This window comes from Magnolia sinica, chromosome 16 (genome assembly GCF_029962835.1).
Source record: "Magnolia sinica isolate HGM2019 chromosome 16, MsV1, whole genome shotgun sequence".
Taxonomy (NCBI): domain Eukaryota; kingdom Viridiplantae; phylum Streptophyta; class Magnoliopsida; order Magnoliales; family Magnoliaceae; genus Magnolia; species Magnolia sinica.
In genome coordinates this window covers 59050104-59066506 of record NC_080588.1, presented here as the reverse complement: position 1 = coordinate 59066506, position 16403 = coordinate 59050104, and the positions used below count along the sequence as shown (strand labels likewise).

The following is a 16403-nucleotide window of genomic DNA, read 5'->3' as shown; positions in this document are numbered from 1 at the left end:
CAGTTTGCTCATATTACTGCCTTTTATTCTGAGGATGCACCTTTTGTCATTTCTTTTTCTACCACCCTTATCTTGTCATAAATGGGTGGTTCACATACAGGCAGAATGGCCATTTTTTGGAAATGACGACTACACACAAGTGTAGTATTGTAATGATAGCAAGGGTTGCTTATTCTAGCTGACACTCCCTTGCAGCTATGGTACATTTGCCACTGGAGGGTGCGACGGGTACGTAAATGTGTGGGATGGCAACAATAAGAAAAGATTATATCAGGTAACATTTGCAAGCAATTCTGGTTATCACATAGGAATAAATATACATGCTCATAATTGCCTATTTCAACTGTTCTTTCACAGTACTCCAAGTACCCTACAAGCATTGCAGCTCTTTCCTTCAGCAGAGATGGGCGGTTACTGGCAGTGGCATCCAGTTATACATATGAAGAGGGAGATAAACCGTACGTATCTGATGTCCATCTGTACCTTGGTCTTTTCAGTGTATAATCTCACGTGGACTTTTGTTTTGCAGCCACGAGCCTGATGCCATTTTCGTGCGCAACATAAATGAAGTCGAGGTTAAACCAAAACCAAAAGTATACCCAACCCCACCTCCATAAAACAAAAGTATATATGACAATACAATTGTTTTTTCTTTTCATTCCCACTGTCGATTCCGTTTAAATTATGCTCGCACTTCTCAGATACAATTCCAATAGATTGCTTATCGTGCGCCAGACGGAGCTGCCTGTGTGCCCATTCCAGCAGCCCTACTACGCATGGCTTTTGATTGTGCCAGCATTGAATCATAGTCCTGGAAAGAACATGAATATAACTACTGAGGAACATTGTACTATTTTTATTTTTAATTTTTAATTTTTAAGGATGAGGAACATTGTAATGCTTTGTAAGAGAATGGAATTTGGAGTTGGAAAAGGTTTTACCCTCTTCTCGAATGCAGCATCCCTTGAGTCTATTATTTTGTCTGCAAGTCCATATGCAATAGCTTCCTGTGCTTGAAAGTATTTAGGGCGTTGGATGTCTTTTGAAATTTCTTCCTTTGGTTTCCCAATGCCTTTAGCTAACAACTCAATGTAATAGTCGGTGTTTGCATCAAGCTCTTTTGCCTAGATACAATGAAACCAAGTTGAGATTATGCTGCAATGCATGCCCAGAGAGAGAGAGAGAGTGAGAGAAAGAGACCTTAATCCACATATCAATAACTGCTCCGCTTGATCTATTGACTTTCGGCAGATACAATTTTGCTGCAATTCAATGTAATGGGGTGACAAACTATGGCAAGATGAAGAAAAGAACCATGTAGTTTTTGTAGGAATGGAACATGAAACTATGAACATACTGGAGGCATTTGGCTGGAGAGCACGGAAGCCCTTTGCGCCAAGTGACAAGAGCATTGCTGCTTGACCATATGCCATACCACAGTTCACTGTGTAAACTTTGGATTTGCAATACTGCAGATGAAATAAGGAATCATAGTAGGTGAAATCAATATATGCTGATGAATGGAATGATTGACTGTAATTGAGATTTAGCAAAAACAAAATTTTGATTTAGTTATTGTTCTTTAATTTCACATAACATTGAAGAGACATCTTAGAGATTTGGGTATGCGACCAACTAGTTAGTTTTTAGTTCTAAGAAGGCATGCGAAAAGAATCAGAAGGCAATCTATATTCAAATTATTCTTTGCTTATATATGCATGATATGCATGCGCACATGTACTTGCTCCAAGATTGCAACTACAACCAATGAATTAGAAGCTTTTAATCGCAATAACATGGTGTTCAAGCCCTGTAGTGTGTGTGAGTGATCCAGGGTTCAAGCCCTCGTATGGTTGCATTTCATCCAAATCGGGTCAGAGTTGGATCAACTAGAAAGAATATTCTTTAGATCAAACTAAAGGAATTTTCTAAGAGATATTCTAGTTGGATCTAAGAGAGATCCTAGGTAATGTTCGCTAATCTACCCAAGTGGAGGAACCACGATTTGAGAGTGGCCCCAAGTTTGCTGCGGGATGACAAGGGCCAGAGCAGGCGGTTTCACTGGTCAAATCCCATTATCACTAAGGACACCCTAATAACTGTCAAACCCTCCCGTTGCCTGACCTCTCTGGCCCTTTTCCTTCAAACCAATCACTGTTATTAATCAACTGCTTTGTGGTCATTGTTGCTTTGGACATAAACGACTATTGGGGCTGAAAGAAAGTTTGAGTGTCCAACAAGCAATTTGGTGATGAATTCATATACAAGTCCAAATAGTTAACTGAATGGAAGCAAACCAAAAGGCTCCAACTTCCAACATCAAGGAAGAATAACATAACGGTCCTTAACTTATTTACAGCAAAAGGGATCATAAATAAGCAATCCTCACAACCTAAAAATTCCTATAAAATCTCAGTCCTATTCAAATAGATCCCATCTTTATCCTTTAGTGGATTCCAAACTCACCAACCCGCCAATTATCAAAAATCCCATTGCAGATAAATAAAAGGTCCTAACTGGAGCAGACCCTCCACAAAATCTTCAAGTCTCAAAAGTTAACTGAAACTAAAGATCCCTAAACAGTCCTAAATCAAATTAAACATAAGTTTGGGTTTTCCTAAACAGCCCCAACACTACTACTAGATACAAAACTAGTTTAGGAAGCTCAGGTGGGGTTTTAAAAATCCTTGAGATACAACACTCCAAAAATTCAACCAACCAATCTAAATTTTGCTGTTTTCTTCGAGTTGCCCTTCAACTTAACTAGAATGACATTTCATTTCAAACAAAGATGACATGCCATGTCAAGCCACATGCTTGGAGAAATAAAGGCATCACCAAAAGATCTCAAGAGAACTCTAGCACGAAACTACCATAAAGGCCGATTAGGCTTCTTCTCAAAGTAGAAGATATTAAGGGGGGTTTGGATCGTAAGTTACTTAAGACAAGCTACTTATGCCTCAAGTAGTTTATCTTGGTTTCAACTTATTAAGCTGAAGTGATTAAGTATCTTTAAGTAAAAAAGTTTCTTACGTTTGATCTTAAACCAAACTTATCTCAAATAAGTGACTTATCTACTGCTGTAAGGAGAAAAAGTAACTTATTTGGTGGTATCCAAATGGGCCCTAAACTTCTACCCAAATTATGTACCATCATAAGAACCATGGGCCTTAAGCAATTTTGTGGAGAATCTGGAAGGAGAGGAATGACAAATTTTTGTCTGTGGAAAGCACTGTTGGAGACGACAATTAAAAGAAGGAAGACCTATATCATCAAGCGTGTGTGTTGCAATCCCGGAGGGATTTTGGATCAAAGGAAAGAAAGAAAGATTGTATGGTAGAACCCCAGCAATCCTCTAGTTGAGAACTAGAGATCACAAAAGCCCCTCTCAAATCTCTTCTCCCAAAGCAAAGAAATACTAAAATTCAAAAGAAAAATTTCCAAATCCCAATAATGTTATGCAAAATTAGCCTTATATACGCTTAAAAAAAGAAAGAAAGAGAGCTATCATTTGTGAAATGGGTAAAATACTGTTGAAATTCATCACAAGTTCACAACCCTACGGGCCTTAACTACCCTGGCACAACTCAAACGGCATTCAAATTGCAGTTCTTGGCTCAAATTCATTCTGACATCATTTGTTGCCCCAAAAGTGGCCAACGAAAGAGTGACAAAAATATAAAAGAGACTTGTTAAATTCTCGGCATAAATCTAAAAGCTAATTCAAACAAATAAATCCTATAAACGACCATTTGATTGATCCCCATGGGCCCCACAGTGCAAGATGACTGTTGATCTCATCATAGTCATCATTAGGCTATAGATTTGCTCTAGATCATCAATCAAGACAATCTGAACAGTTCGACACATCAGATCTTTGATCAACCAGCTTGTGTGGCCTTTTGGTTGCATCAAGGTGGACCTTAAAGAGAGATGTTTTTTCACAAGGCCTTAGTAATGGCCATGTTGAGAGAGAGCAATTAGCAAGGTCATTAATATTTGTGAACTCCATTATTGGGTAGCCAAAATTTGATATATTATAGATTTGAAATCTGGGTACTACAGGGAAAGGAAGGTGGGTGCTCATAGAGGTAGCAATGGGATCAATCATTCGGGAGACCCACTCCGGACCAAGGGTTAAAATCAGCAAAGAGGGTATCATATTGTCCGTTATCTAAACCGGCAAATACCAGATGATGCACATGTTTTAGTAAAAGGAAAACAGTCACAAAATCCCTGTAAAATGCATAACAAAACCAACAAAGATTTCTGAATACTCAGCCCCCTCAAATATGGGCTTATAAGTGAATCGGGAGGTTCTTGGTGTGACTGGCTTATATCATTGGGCACTGAAACCAAGACATATGTCGCAATATGTATTGGTTTCAGATGATACTTTAGTCCACGATTTGGACTGGCACGTGGGGGATTCTAGTGAGGTAGAAGCAAAATATCTATGAGAGGGATTGAGGATCTTCAGGTCCTTTTCTCTGGATATTTGATTGGGAGAGACAGAATGCTATCTCATGGGCACTGCTTGTTCCTAACTGTGGAGCTTGTCCTCCATATGCTTAAGGGAAGTCTCGACCTTGTTTCTGGTTTAAACATTTCATTTACCCATGCTGGTAAAGTAGGTAAGAGGATAATGGATCATATAGCAAAGGAAAGTGTGCCTATGTCATGTCTCTTTATTGGGGAGTCATTCTACATATCCTGACATAACTTCTTTCTTAATTTAGTAAATTGTTTCTGCGCATAAATATAAGATGCCACGTTTCCTAATTGTTTCACAGGGAAGTTCCCAGTGCAAAACTCAGTTTGTAGATTTGGGGCCCATGGTTGATCTATCCAAGCTATTGATCTAACAGCCCCCGTCACTGATGGACCCATTACCGAAAAATCTCCCAAATGGGAAAGATTGTGGGATTTTTTGGGAATGGCCATCCATGATGGGGGGCCATCATATCAATGGCTTGGATAGACATAGACCAACCATGGTCCCTAATCTACAAACTAAGTTCTACACAGGGAACTTCCCAGTGCAAAACGAAGAGGACAATTGGCCTCCAATAATCATGAATAACTAAATAAATAAAACAGAAGACTCTTCAAGTTGAATGTGCCCAAGGATGTGGTAACAAGGATGAAGCCATAAACATGTGGACATCCCAAAACCAACAAATAGCAAAGTTTTCTAAAATAATGCTAGTTTTTGAAGTAGAAGATGAAGTTAAAACGGCAACAAAAAGTACAGCAAGGGCACCAAACAGTTCATAAAGAGCTAGCACCATTTCAACTATACTCCACAGATTTCACCTCCCAAATAAAAGCAGTTGGTTCTTAAACAATTAAATAAATATACTTACAGCAATGGTATCAGCAATAGCGTATGCCTCAGTTTCTGATCCAACCGTCTCCCTCTTCTCATTCTGTCAAATAGCATGATACTATCAAATCAAAATTGAGGAGCTTAACTGACAACTAATTCAAGTTGCTTCAGGAGACAAAATTTCTTACTTATAGAATTCTAACATAGAGGTTTCCGCATGCATAGATCAGAGCTCCTCTACATGCTGGCACACATGTGAGATCCAAGCTGCCCATCAGGTGGGTTCCAGTGCATGTGCCCTGGCAGAAGATGCAGGTGGGCTGCAATGTACAAAACAAATCAACAGCTGGCCAAGTTCTAGTAATCCATTTGTTTCATACACCCCACCTGATTAGTGGACTGGCCTTGATTTTCAACCAAGGGCACCCAATGGACAATTTGGTATTCCTCATATGTGTCAAGCATGTAGATAACCGCGATCTATGTGAATGTATAATTAATTCATTAGAAACTTCCATGTTGGAAAAAAAATGTGGCATTCCAGTGCTAACCTGTGTCCCAGATGAATTTATATATAAATATATGGGTTTTGAAGGGTTATCATAGTCCAACCACATGAGCTGAGCAACAAGAAGCTCGGTAACTGCTGGAACGATCTGTCCACATCAAAGGATAATGTGGTGAGAAAGATACAAAAGTCAGGATTATATACCAAAGATTGATTAAATGAGCTCAGTTACTGCTTCTTACAGGCATGCCCAAATAGCAAATTCGGGCATCTAAAAGTAAAGAAGGCAAGTCCGGCGGAGCACTTCGGGGCCTTCCATATCCTCTAGCTCCTCCACGATACATGCTTACACTCATGCTATACTTTGATGGACCGTCGTGCATACCTGATAGGCTATACATGCCTCCATTGTCTAGATAGTTCCTCGCTGAAGAAATGGTTTCCTGTAACCATATCCTAAAATATGAGTTTTCAATCCCCTTTATTGCCACCGCAGAAAATAAACTTCTACTGGAAAATTTTAGGGCTGATTTGGATTTGGTGGTGAACATTGTGCATTTAGCATGAAACAATTACGGTTGCGTGTTCTCCATGCTACTGGTTGATCAAGAAGCATAGAGAACACATTGAGGCTAAATCAAACATAGATGACAATTATAGAACAAAAAAAGTGCTGATAGCACATGACCAACATCAAATGCATTCTGTGGCAGCCATGGTTAAGACTTGGTAACTTGGGCCGACACATCTGGTCTAGAGTTGAATCGCGATTCCTCCAAGTTGGGGTGACTCATGGTGTCAAACCAGATCGGACCTGACCAAGCCTGAGTAAACTCAGACTAGTTGCATGGGACTCGTCCAAATCTTAAGACTCAGGTGGGCTCCATGGATGTTTAGCCTGGAATTACTGGTTGGCTGACTGTAAATTCTTGAATGGAGAGCTCTAGTACGTTGAATGTAGACCATTTGTTAAAAGTTTCTAGTCATTAATTTCCCACCAAGCTCCTGAGATCAAATGGTCATCCAGCCGACTTGATTTCTGGCCATGGTCCACCAATGATGCATTTGGAGATGAGCAGCAATTTCATATGTCCTCGTGGACTGAGTCCCATATTAGCATTAATATGATAATACTACAATGCAAATGAGAAAGAGTGGACCTCTGTGACTTTTTGTGACTGCCGCGCAACAGGGTTATCTTCTGTCATGAACATGTCCATCTGTGAAGGAGTGAGACCATACAGCTGTTTGGGGGCATTTTTGAAGTTTTCCATCACTGCAAAAGACAAACATGAAGCTTAGAACAAAGGATTTCAAGAAACCTGAATCATTCTTGGAGTTGAAAGTGCATTCTATGTAAAGCAGTGCTATAAAATTCCACGTGATCTATAATCTATTGGAAGGAACAAAACAGGTGGGAAGGGCAATAATTTCATGCAGTGGCACTCTCAGATGCCCACTGGGAATCTGGGACACCTGATGTAAACCTCTATTCCATGTGCCAACTGAGGTGTACATTCTAGTCAACACTCCTTTTTCTTCTTCTTCCGGAGGACGGACTAGAATATCATTAAGAAAAAGAAATTTTTAAGAAACGTATCGAATGCAACATTTAAACATAACGAGTGAGACCCCTAGCCTCACCAAACCATCAGCAGCATTGTTTCCTTCCCTGGGCAAGTCAACAAAAAGATACTAGAGGGGCTCTTCAAGTCCCTAATATCTCCTTCATCCATCTAGTGAATATCCGAGGATAAGCATTAGGAAGAAGCCCACTAAATGGTGTTCAGAGAGTCACCGTCAATAACAGAAATCAACACTTGCATTTGAGAAAGCTCCTTCATCCCAAGCCATACAACTCTCACCTTTGCTTTGTTTGCATCTGCTACCCTGGTAGGGCTTGCCAATTCTGCGACTCTCATCCCAAATTATCCTTCCTATACCAGCTGTACTGAGATTCCCTCTAGAACTCCATCAAAATTGAGATGCCACTTTCTAGGAGGTAGTGGTTTCCACATGACATGCTAATTCTGGCATTTTGATGCCCCCTATATCTCGACCCATCCACTTCTACGATTGCCATGGGAAACCCCTGCAAATTCTTTACTAACCAATGGCAGGAGATATTCTCGTTTCGGAAACTTGAGAAACAAAGTCTGGCCTGTTCTTCAAGGCCATGTAATTCCGCTCTTCCCAGAAGGGATCACCAGTTCACCACATTGCCGGAAGAGCCTCTTAAGAATTCTTCCTCCTGGAGTCTTGTAGCTGAAGGTCCAGGCTCTAACAAGTAACAAGGAGGCTATCAGTTCTCGCATGGTCCAATCAACTTCAAATAACTTGAGAAGATATCTCCACACTCCTTAGGTGAAGGGGCAATGAATAATGAGATGGTTAACCAATTATTCTGCCTTCAAACATAAATAACACCCGTTGATGATAAATCTTTTTCTGATTTCAGATGTGGTCTAAAGATAAGATCTTTTCCAAACCGTCAATTAGCAGAAAGCAACAACTCAATGTCAACCCCCTTGACTGCCAGGTGTGACACTCTCTCCAGCATGAAGATATATCTCCACACTCCTTAGGTGGGAAGCAAGCCCACAAACGAGTCTACATCGGAGATTTCTTCTAAATGATGGACACAACCACTTGCACTCCTCTCAAGAATAGCAACAGCCAACCTTAGATTCCCTAATTGAGGTGAGCCTATATAGATTCTCAAAGGGGTAGCAAAGCAGATTATCCAAGCAACAGGAGCCCTCTAAAGAATGGATTCTTGAGACAATCCCTATGGCATATCTAATCTCATGATTAAAGGCACTTTGCTCTCTAAATGGCTTTCCAGCTCCCGCCATTCTATTAACTAGTCCTAAAAGCAAGTCCCACCCATCTTTTCGAAGACCTTCTCGTAAGAGAAATGCCAACGTGACTTCCCAACAATGCTATGTTCATTGCCTTTAATCTTCTCATTGTCGTGCCTCTCATCATTTTTGGTTTAATACCTCTTTCCATCTACTAGATGTAACGGCTGTTACATAAAAGTAATGGTGTTTTCCGAAGGATGTGGATACTCTCCTTAAAGATTGGCACGGGGTCAGATTAAGCAAATTCAAATCTAGGATCTGGCGGATCGGTATTTTGGCGATTTGGTGGGCCCTCTGGTTAGAAAGGAACAATAGATGCTTTCAGAACGACGCGAAACCCCCCCACATAGTCTCTTCCAATGCTTTTTGTTTCATTGCTGAGTGGATTTCCATTAGGGAAGGGCCCAATGTTGATCTTTCTTTTCTTGTGTCCTAAGGGGCTGCCAGCTCGGCAGTCCTTTTTTGTATCTTTTTCCCCTTTTTAATGCAAGTTATCTTTCAAAAAAAAAAAAGAAAAAAGTAATGGTGGTAACCATTACCCTTAATGGGGTTATGGAAAAATTGATCCATAACAGCATCAAAATGGTCTTGTAATGGCCCTGTAATAGTCTGTTACGAGGACAAAATAGATTTTTCCAAAAAAAAAGAGGCCGCCTGATGCGGACATCAGTGGTGTACCTTTTAGAGTATATCAGAGGAGGAGGCGCCACCAACAGAGTACCAAAGCAGAGGAGTTTATGTGGATGGACGATAGGTCCATCAGACTCACTTTCTGGTGCGCTACGAGTGCAGGAGTGGCATGACCGCACCCCGACCATAGATCTATGGGTCGGATTTCACACCCTACCACACGGGTGTTTTAGTTTTAGACTTTTTTGTTCTTTTTCTTGTTTCCACGGGTTTTAGTGCACTTTTACTTTTTCCATAGCTTATATAGACGTTGTGAGAAACCCTATTTTCATTATTATTAAATGAATAGAAATTCGTCTCTTTTCTTCCTCTTTATTTAAGAGATTAGGGTTCCAGGATTGACCCTTGGGTGTTGAGAATTCCACCCCGATTTCAAGTTTCCTTCTTTCTAAGATCTTCGAGGTGTAGGAAAAGGTAAGAATCATCCTCCTTTTCTTTTGACGACAAAAGGACCTATACCTTCTTCATCTCGAACCCCTCATCCTTTACCCCTTTCGTTCCTCTCTGGATATCCCCTTTCTAGTTCGAACAGAAAAGAGGGATAGTTAGTCAGTAGAATCAGATCTAAGCTTAATCGTGGACTGACTTATGCTAGATCTGTGATATCCTCATATCTCGAGGTCCTCCCTTTTTACTGTTTACGTGATCTTATGCTAATGGGCATGATTCTGACGGAATAACTTCATCTTTGTGTTGAAATTTACCTAATCCCTTTGATCGGAAAGGGTTAGTTAATTGGTGTATTTATTTGAATATTCTTTAACTTGATTATACATGCATCTAGGGTTAGGTCATCACATGTCCCTGCATCACCGCCACGCCCATATTGTAATGGTAATTGCGGTGGCTGCTACAACCACCGTTATCGTTACGGAATACATTGGAACAGAGACATAATTTGAAAGGGTCACATTAATATGTAACGACCCTGAATTTTGGTACACTTAAGAACCTTAGATAATAAGTTATAAATTTGATTTGATTTTTTTTTAAAAAAAAAATATGAACAAAACAAAACAATTAACCTGTTGGGAGAGACACTCTTGGTTGAGAGAAAGGTTGAGGAATCAACTCACGTCGCTACGACTCTCGGTTGCGGGTGAGGTCGGAGGATCGATTTCCGTGAAGGAAATAATAACTTTTTTGCAAATTTGGAGAAAATTTAATTTTCTGGATAAGGAAAGATATACTCATCCTACCTTATTTGGAAAATTTTCTCCTTTAAGAGGGATACGAGAGATGTCTCTCACAGGAAAACCTAAAAGAAAAACCTAAAGAGAAAACCCTAGAGAGGGAGGGAGAGGAACTCAAATCAGGTATGTTATTACTCATTTTTATTTATTTTCTTTGTGCATTCAATTCTTTTTTGATAGATCTATGTAATGAACGGTGTAGATCAGCTACACGTCCACTATATTGATCTATGGAAGACATGGCATTAAAACGATGGGAAAAGTTAGATCTGAGAAAGAACCCTGTTACAGTGATCAATTTAGTACACCTGATGGTTCTAGATTGGATCTGGATGGATCATATGATCTCTAAGGCCAAAGTATGTAAGGGCCTTAACTTCTAGATTGATTTAATCATAGGATGGGCCACATCAATCAGATCTAATTGTAGATACTGATTTGCATATTTGATTATAAGATGGTGATCAGATAGATTGAATTTGATCCCTACCATTCATGTACAACCTAGGACAAATCTCTTATGAGATCCAGAAAGATGGGTAGACCCGATTGTCTGATGGGCCATGGGGATTAAAGGGAAAACTTGTGTATAGTATACATTGATTTAACCTTAGATCTTGAGCGGTCCATATCTACGCGATCTATTGATCCACCCTAAATTAGGAATGTGGAAATTGATGGATGATTCAGATCTGACCACATGATCAATAAATCATTAAAAGTAGGACAAATAAAGAATAAACACTAAAAGTTATAAAATAGATTAGACTAAACCGAGTTTTTACAGCGTTTGTCGATCGATCAATAAGGCGGTTCGATCGATCGAAACAAGTTTGACCGATCGATGGTACGGTTCGATTGATCGACAAGGCAGTCTCGATTGATCTGAGGAGACAAAAAGTGTCCAGAGAGTTAAGATAGAAATCTGAAGTAGGCTTCGATCGAACCTTGATCGATTGATGGGATCGTCTCTCGATCAATCAGAAGAGGCAAAAAGTGTCTAGATAGTTAAGATGGAAATTTGAATTAATTTTTAGGCTTCGATCGAACCTCAATCGATTGACAATCCGCTGGAACATTCTATTGCTATGGAAATTTTGATATTTAGCCGTGTAATGTACAGTAGTAATAGTCCTCGATCATCTTAAAGACATTAGGATGGTCAAATCACTTTAATTAATCAAATGGACCCCACTTTGAAAAGTAACCATCCCAAAAATCTTATGTGGAAGACAAAAGCAAAAGAAATTCAAGTTCGGTGGTTAGATTCCCTATATGGACTTCAGATTGGGGACTTGATCAACCAAAGGTGGGCTGATTACATAGGTTTACTTAGGTAGAAGTATAATTTGATTTTGATATGTATTTAGATGGTTGTCAATTGTTTGAACTAGGGGTAACATCTCAGAATTCACATCACCAGAATACAAGTGAGTGATCCCAACATGTTTCCTCCCCGTTATGATTAAAGTAGTTGTTTGATTGCTATGTTGAGTGTATTCATTGTATTGATTGCTTTATTAAAATTTGTTTAGGTTGAAATGTTATTACTGAAATATGACGACGTATGTGACAAATTGTGAATATGATGTATCAATCATTCTCATATCATCATATCATGTATAACGCTCATGCGCTGATTCCTAAGGAAGACTTGTAGGTACCTACGGTACCTGGTGACCCATGAGACCATCCCTGGATGCCCACAATGTGTGGCAACCTACCAATATGGTGTAAGCCTACCCTAGGAGGGGAGATGCGGGTTGATGAAATCCAACTCAACCAAGTGAATAGATCAACCCACTTGATGCATTCATGCTGCATTGCATAACATCCATGCATTTCCTATTTTAATTATGATGTGCATGAACCATGATGGGTTCACTCACCAGGCCTAGCTAGTTGATGTTGAATTTATGGAAAAATTGTTCAGATGTCATTGAAGTTGAAACAACTACTCAAATACCAGGACATGAGACTAAACCAGTGGATGATCCACAAGGGCAATGACCCTATCTAGAGGAAGATGAGATGAATGCGCTGGATAAGTAACATGTTGGAATGGCACTCGCGTTATTTGCTTTATTTATGCTTTGGAGTTTATTATTGTTTAGAAATAGAGTTGTAAATGTTTTAAAGTATTTGGTTGGCTAACAATTTAATAAAGCCCCAAATGTTTTAAAGTTATTTGCTTTATTTATGCTTTGGAGTTTATTATTGTTTCGAAATAGAGTCGTAAATGTTTTAAAGTATTTGGTTGGCTAACGATTTAATAAAGCCCCAAATGGGTGGGTTATAGTATAATGATTAGTACTTTATGAAGATTAAAGGCATGTGGGCTGAATGTTTATGAATTCTTTTGATGGTTGATGTATGTGAATGGTGGATGTAATGAAAACTTTGAATACAAATAATTCTATGCCTCTAGTCAAACGAAGTGGCTCGTTGTTTTAAGTACACTTAGTGTACAAGTCATGGATCGTAACTCAAGTCTGAGGATCTGAATTGCAGGGCGTGACATGGTAAGTGTGACTTTACCACCATATGGAAATATTTACTTCCTAATTCAGAGACAGTTTCATCCTTTCCACAACTAGGTCCTAAAGGCACTTTAGGACTTAACAATATAGAGGGGACCAAAGTTGAAGGGAAGTGATGTCGATCCATGGCCCACCATAGGACCCATAATGTGCTGATTTTGGACTGTATATTTATAGATTTGGGCCTAAATATTAAGAGTTACAATTTACTATCTGTGGGAGATATAGGGGGATGTGATTGATAATATGGGGGCTGATTTAAAGATATGATTGAAGAATTTTAGGATTATTTCCTAAATTTGCTTTTATTATTATTAGGCTTTACATCTTAAGTAGATTAGATTTAGATTGATTTGAAGATAACTATTATTGATTTGAAACCAGTCGTTTAGTTCAGGGGTTCTCATTAAGATTTATTTAGGGTCCATAAAAAGAAGGGTTGTGTAGGAGGTACTAAGTGTCAGTTTTTAAGTTTTGTAAGAGACCACTTTATTATTCTTGTTGGTGTACTCTTGTCCATTTCTGGCGATTCGGGTGTTGAAATCTCATTGACTTGATAACCGGGTTGCGCCAGGAAGGAACTTACACAACATCCCAAGGACGTAGCTAACTTCCCGACCTCCTCGCCCATCCTGATTCCCAGCACTTATATTTTGGCCCAATTGACCTTTTGCCCAAAAAATGCTTCCAAGCACCTAAAAATTACTTTTAGCTAAAGAAACTACTCTCTTGAGCAATCACAGAAGAGCTTGGTGTCATCTACAAACTGAACGTGGGATATTGGGAACTACCTTGTCCTTGAAACCTCTAATAATTCCTTCCTCCATTCCCTCATTATGCACTCTGCTTAGTGCCTTGGCAACCAACACAAGTGGCATGGGGATAGGGGGTCTCCCTATCTTAGGCCCCTCAAACCACAATAGTAACCTTTGGGGGATCTGTTTATGAGAGTCAAGAAGGATGACACACATTCTCTTATCCATTCCTCTTCCATCTAAATGCAAACCTGAAGCTTTGCATATGTACCAAGAAGCCCAAATCAACAAACTCGTGTTCTCTCTTCTCTAGATCCAACTTACATACTAACCCTCATCTCCCCAACTTATGCTACTAATCTTTTCCCTCAGTATATGTACATTGTATAAACACATCCGTCTCAACAACTTTATTTTAATCAAATTTATGGCATTGCTGCCCATGTGCATGGCGTAGAGACATATTTATAAATGACCATATATATAAACGACATGTTTGTCAAATTCACATATACTGGCATAGTCTTTTACACTTTTTCTGGTGCAAATCTTTATCAACACCAATCCTGTCAATGAACTCTCTTCTCTCAAAAATCACCATCAAAATGTGCAATTTCCATAATCTATTTCTTTCTTTATTTACTTCCTTTTTCTTTTTTGTTTCTTTGAAAAATACCATTCCAAAATTCATTTCTGAAACACATACATACATGTATTTGCGCAAGATGTGTATGATTATTTGAAAAGGGCATCCTGTAGGCTCTGCCATTAATTGGCCCCTAACAAAAAATTGCACTGATTGGACAATCTTAAACTGATTGGGAGAAGTTGCTGATTTCTGCATTTTAGTGATAATTTGTTCGCTACCAATTAAAGGGCCGGGAGCATCCAAACATTATGATTTTTATGCTGTGGCCCCTTAACCGTTAGAAGCAGAAATACCTATGGAACAATTTCAATCTCAAACATGTATTGCACGTGGGTGGATATGACATGGAGGCACAAAAATGCATGCCTGTGCAAACAATAGATCCACTCCCAATACAAATTCCTTGATTCATTTTCAACAGTAACAACACAATCTTCATTTTCATAACTACAATTTCAAGTTTTCATTTCCAACTAAAACAACCCTTTGTTTTTCTTCTCTGATAAGTACAATTTCCCAGAGAGGTCATCGCTAACACAAACAGCCCCAATGCATCATTGATGGACCACACCCCCAAAGTCTCCCAGACTGGAAGATCCTAGCCGCCAATTTTGGGACTTTTTTATTTGAATGTGAACCATGGTTGTATTTATCATCTTAACCATCTACTTGCAGGCTACAAATTGAAAGCTTACAATCATCCTATCACGGAGACATTGGTCATGGTCACCAAGGAACACCGGTCCAGATTGCCAAACCATGGGGCCCACTTGTCAGAACCAAAAGCCCGTGTCTATTTTAAAAGACCTCATGCCAATGGTTACCCAAAACATTCAAAACCCACCAAGCTTATTCGATTTGGATAGCGAAAATCAATCTACAGAAGGAAAAATCACAACAAATGAAGCAAAACTGACTACCTCATGAAATCAAATTGCCAAAAAAAAAAAAGAAAAAAGAAAAAGATAAAAAAGAAAAGAAAAGAAAGATAAAAAATTTCAAAAATCAAGGCAGAAAACATCTCTAACATATGAACTGGTAGAATTTCTAGTAATTCATCAACTACATCGAAAACTCGCTAATCTGATTCAACTCAAATACCGAAAACCAATCTACAAAACAAAAGAAATTACATAAAACAATATAGTCCAACCACCCTATGAAATCAGAATCACAAAAAAGGGAGGTATTTTCAACAGCAAGAGCAGAGAGATGAACATGGGTTTTCTGAGACTCACATCCGTCTTCGAGATTCTCTTCCCGAAAGCGCTTGGGGATGTGATCGTACCCGTTCTTCGCAGCAAGAGTCTGGAATCTCCGAAGAACCTTTCTTTCAGGATTGAGAATAGGGGGAGATTGGAGGAGGTTGGGTTTGGAAAGAAAAGGGCTTTTCAGGAATCCAGAGGCAACACCCAAATCGCGATTCCTGGGATTGGAGAGGTCGGAGAGAGGAGATGAGATTGGGGAACAGAGCAGAGACGACGCCATGGCAGCTGCTTGTCTGCAGCTCGAGAATGGAAAGATATACGATCTGTGGGAAGAGCGAGAACACCGCTTATCGGTACTCCTCTCTTACGAGGCAGCGTTTCACACGAGTAGGTGATCTTAGCCGTTCATCTGACGGGTCCCAATGTGGACGTAGTCTGAAAAATCAGAATATCTCTACTTAAAACAAGTGGATTGGATTTTTCACACGTGTGATACTTTTCCATGTGTGAGATCTGAATGTTCTTGCTCGAGGATACAGCAATCCTCTTACCTCACTTCATTGAAAACGTTTTCCAAAGCTCTTTCCTGATTTTCGTAGGTATAACCTTATTTTCATGAGATCTACACCGTCCATCAGTTGATCCACCCCATCTTTGTCGTTGAAGC

At 39.4% G+C, this 16403-nt stretch overlaps 2 protein-coding genes across 2 annotated transcripts in view; one reads left to right on the top strand and one right to left on the bottom strand.

Annotated features, from left to right (window-relative positions):
* LOC131229630 (mitotic checkpoint protein BUB3.2) overlaps positions 1-953 on the top strand; it is a 32414-nt gene extending 31461 nt beyond the window's left edge. The window contains exons 7-9 of the mRNA XM_058225619.1: positions 196-274; positions 358-458; positions 530-953. Coding sequence (XP_058081602.1) covers positions 196-274; positions 358-458; positions 530-617 — 268 coding nt within the window. The 3' untranslated portion in view covers positions 618-953. The remainder of the gene's footprint in view (positions 1-195; positions 275-357; positions 459-529) is intronic.
* On the bottom strand, positions 256-16069 carry LOC131229632 (ATP-dependent Clp protease proteolytic subunit-related protein 1, chloroplastic). Its single transcript, XM_058225620.1, has 9 exons — positions 15767-16069; positions 6998-7113; positions 6080-6280; positions 5881-5985; positions 5367-5429; positions 1358-1469; positions 1201-1262; positions 942-1124; positions 256-811 (listed from the first exon to the last, which is right to left on the bottom strand). The coding sequence occupies exons 1-9, from the start codon at positions 16014-16016 to the stop codon at positions 722-724; spliced, it is 1182 nt and encodes a 393-aa protein (XP_058081603.1). The 5' UTR covers positions 16017-16069; the 3' UTR covers positions 256-721.
* Positions 16070-16403: the final 334 nt, after the last annotated feature.

Coding starts and splice junctions, on each gene's coding strand:
- LOC131229632 (XM_058225620.1), bottom strand. CDS start 16,016: ATGGCGTCGTCTCTGCTCTGTTCCCCAATCTCATCTCCTCTCTCCGAC. Junction 5,986..6,079: donor TTTGCTATTTGGGCATGCCT/GTAAGAAGCAGT, acceptor TGATGTGGACAG/ATCGTTCCAGCAGTTACCGA. Junction 812..941: donor ATGCTGCATTCGAGAAGAGG/GTAAAACCTTTT, acceptor TGTTCTTTCCAG/GACTATGATTCAATGCTGGC.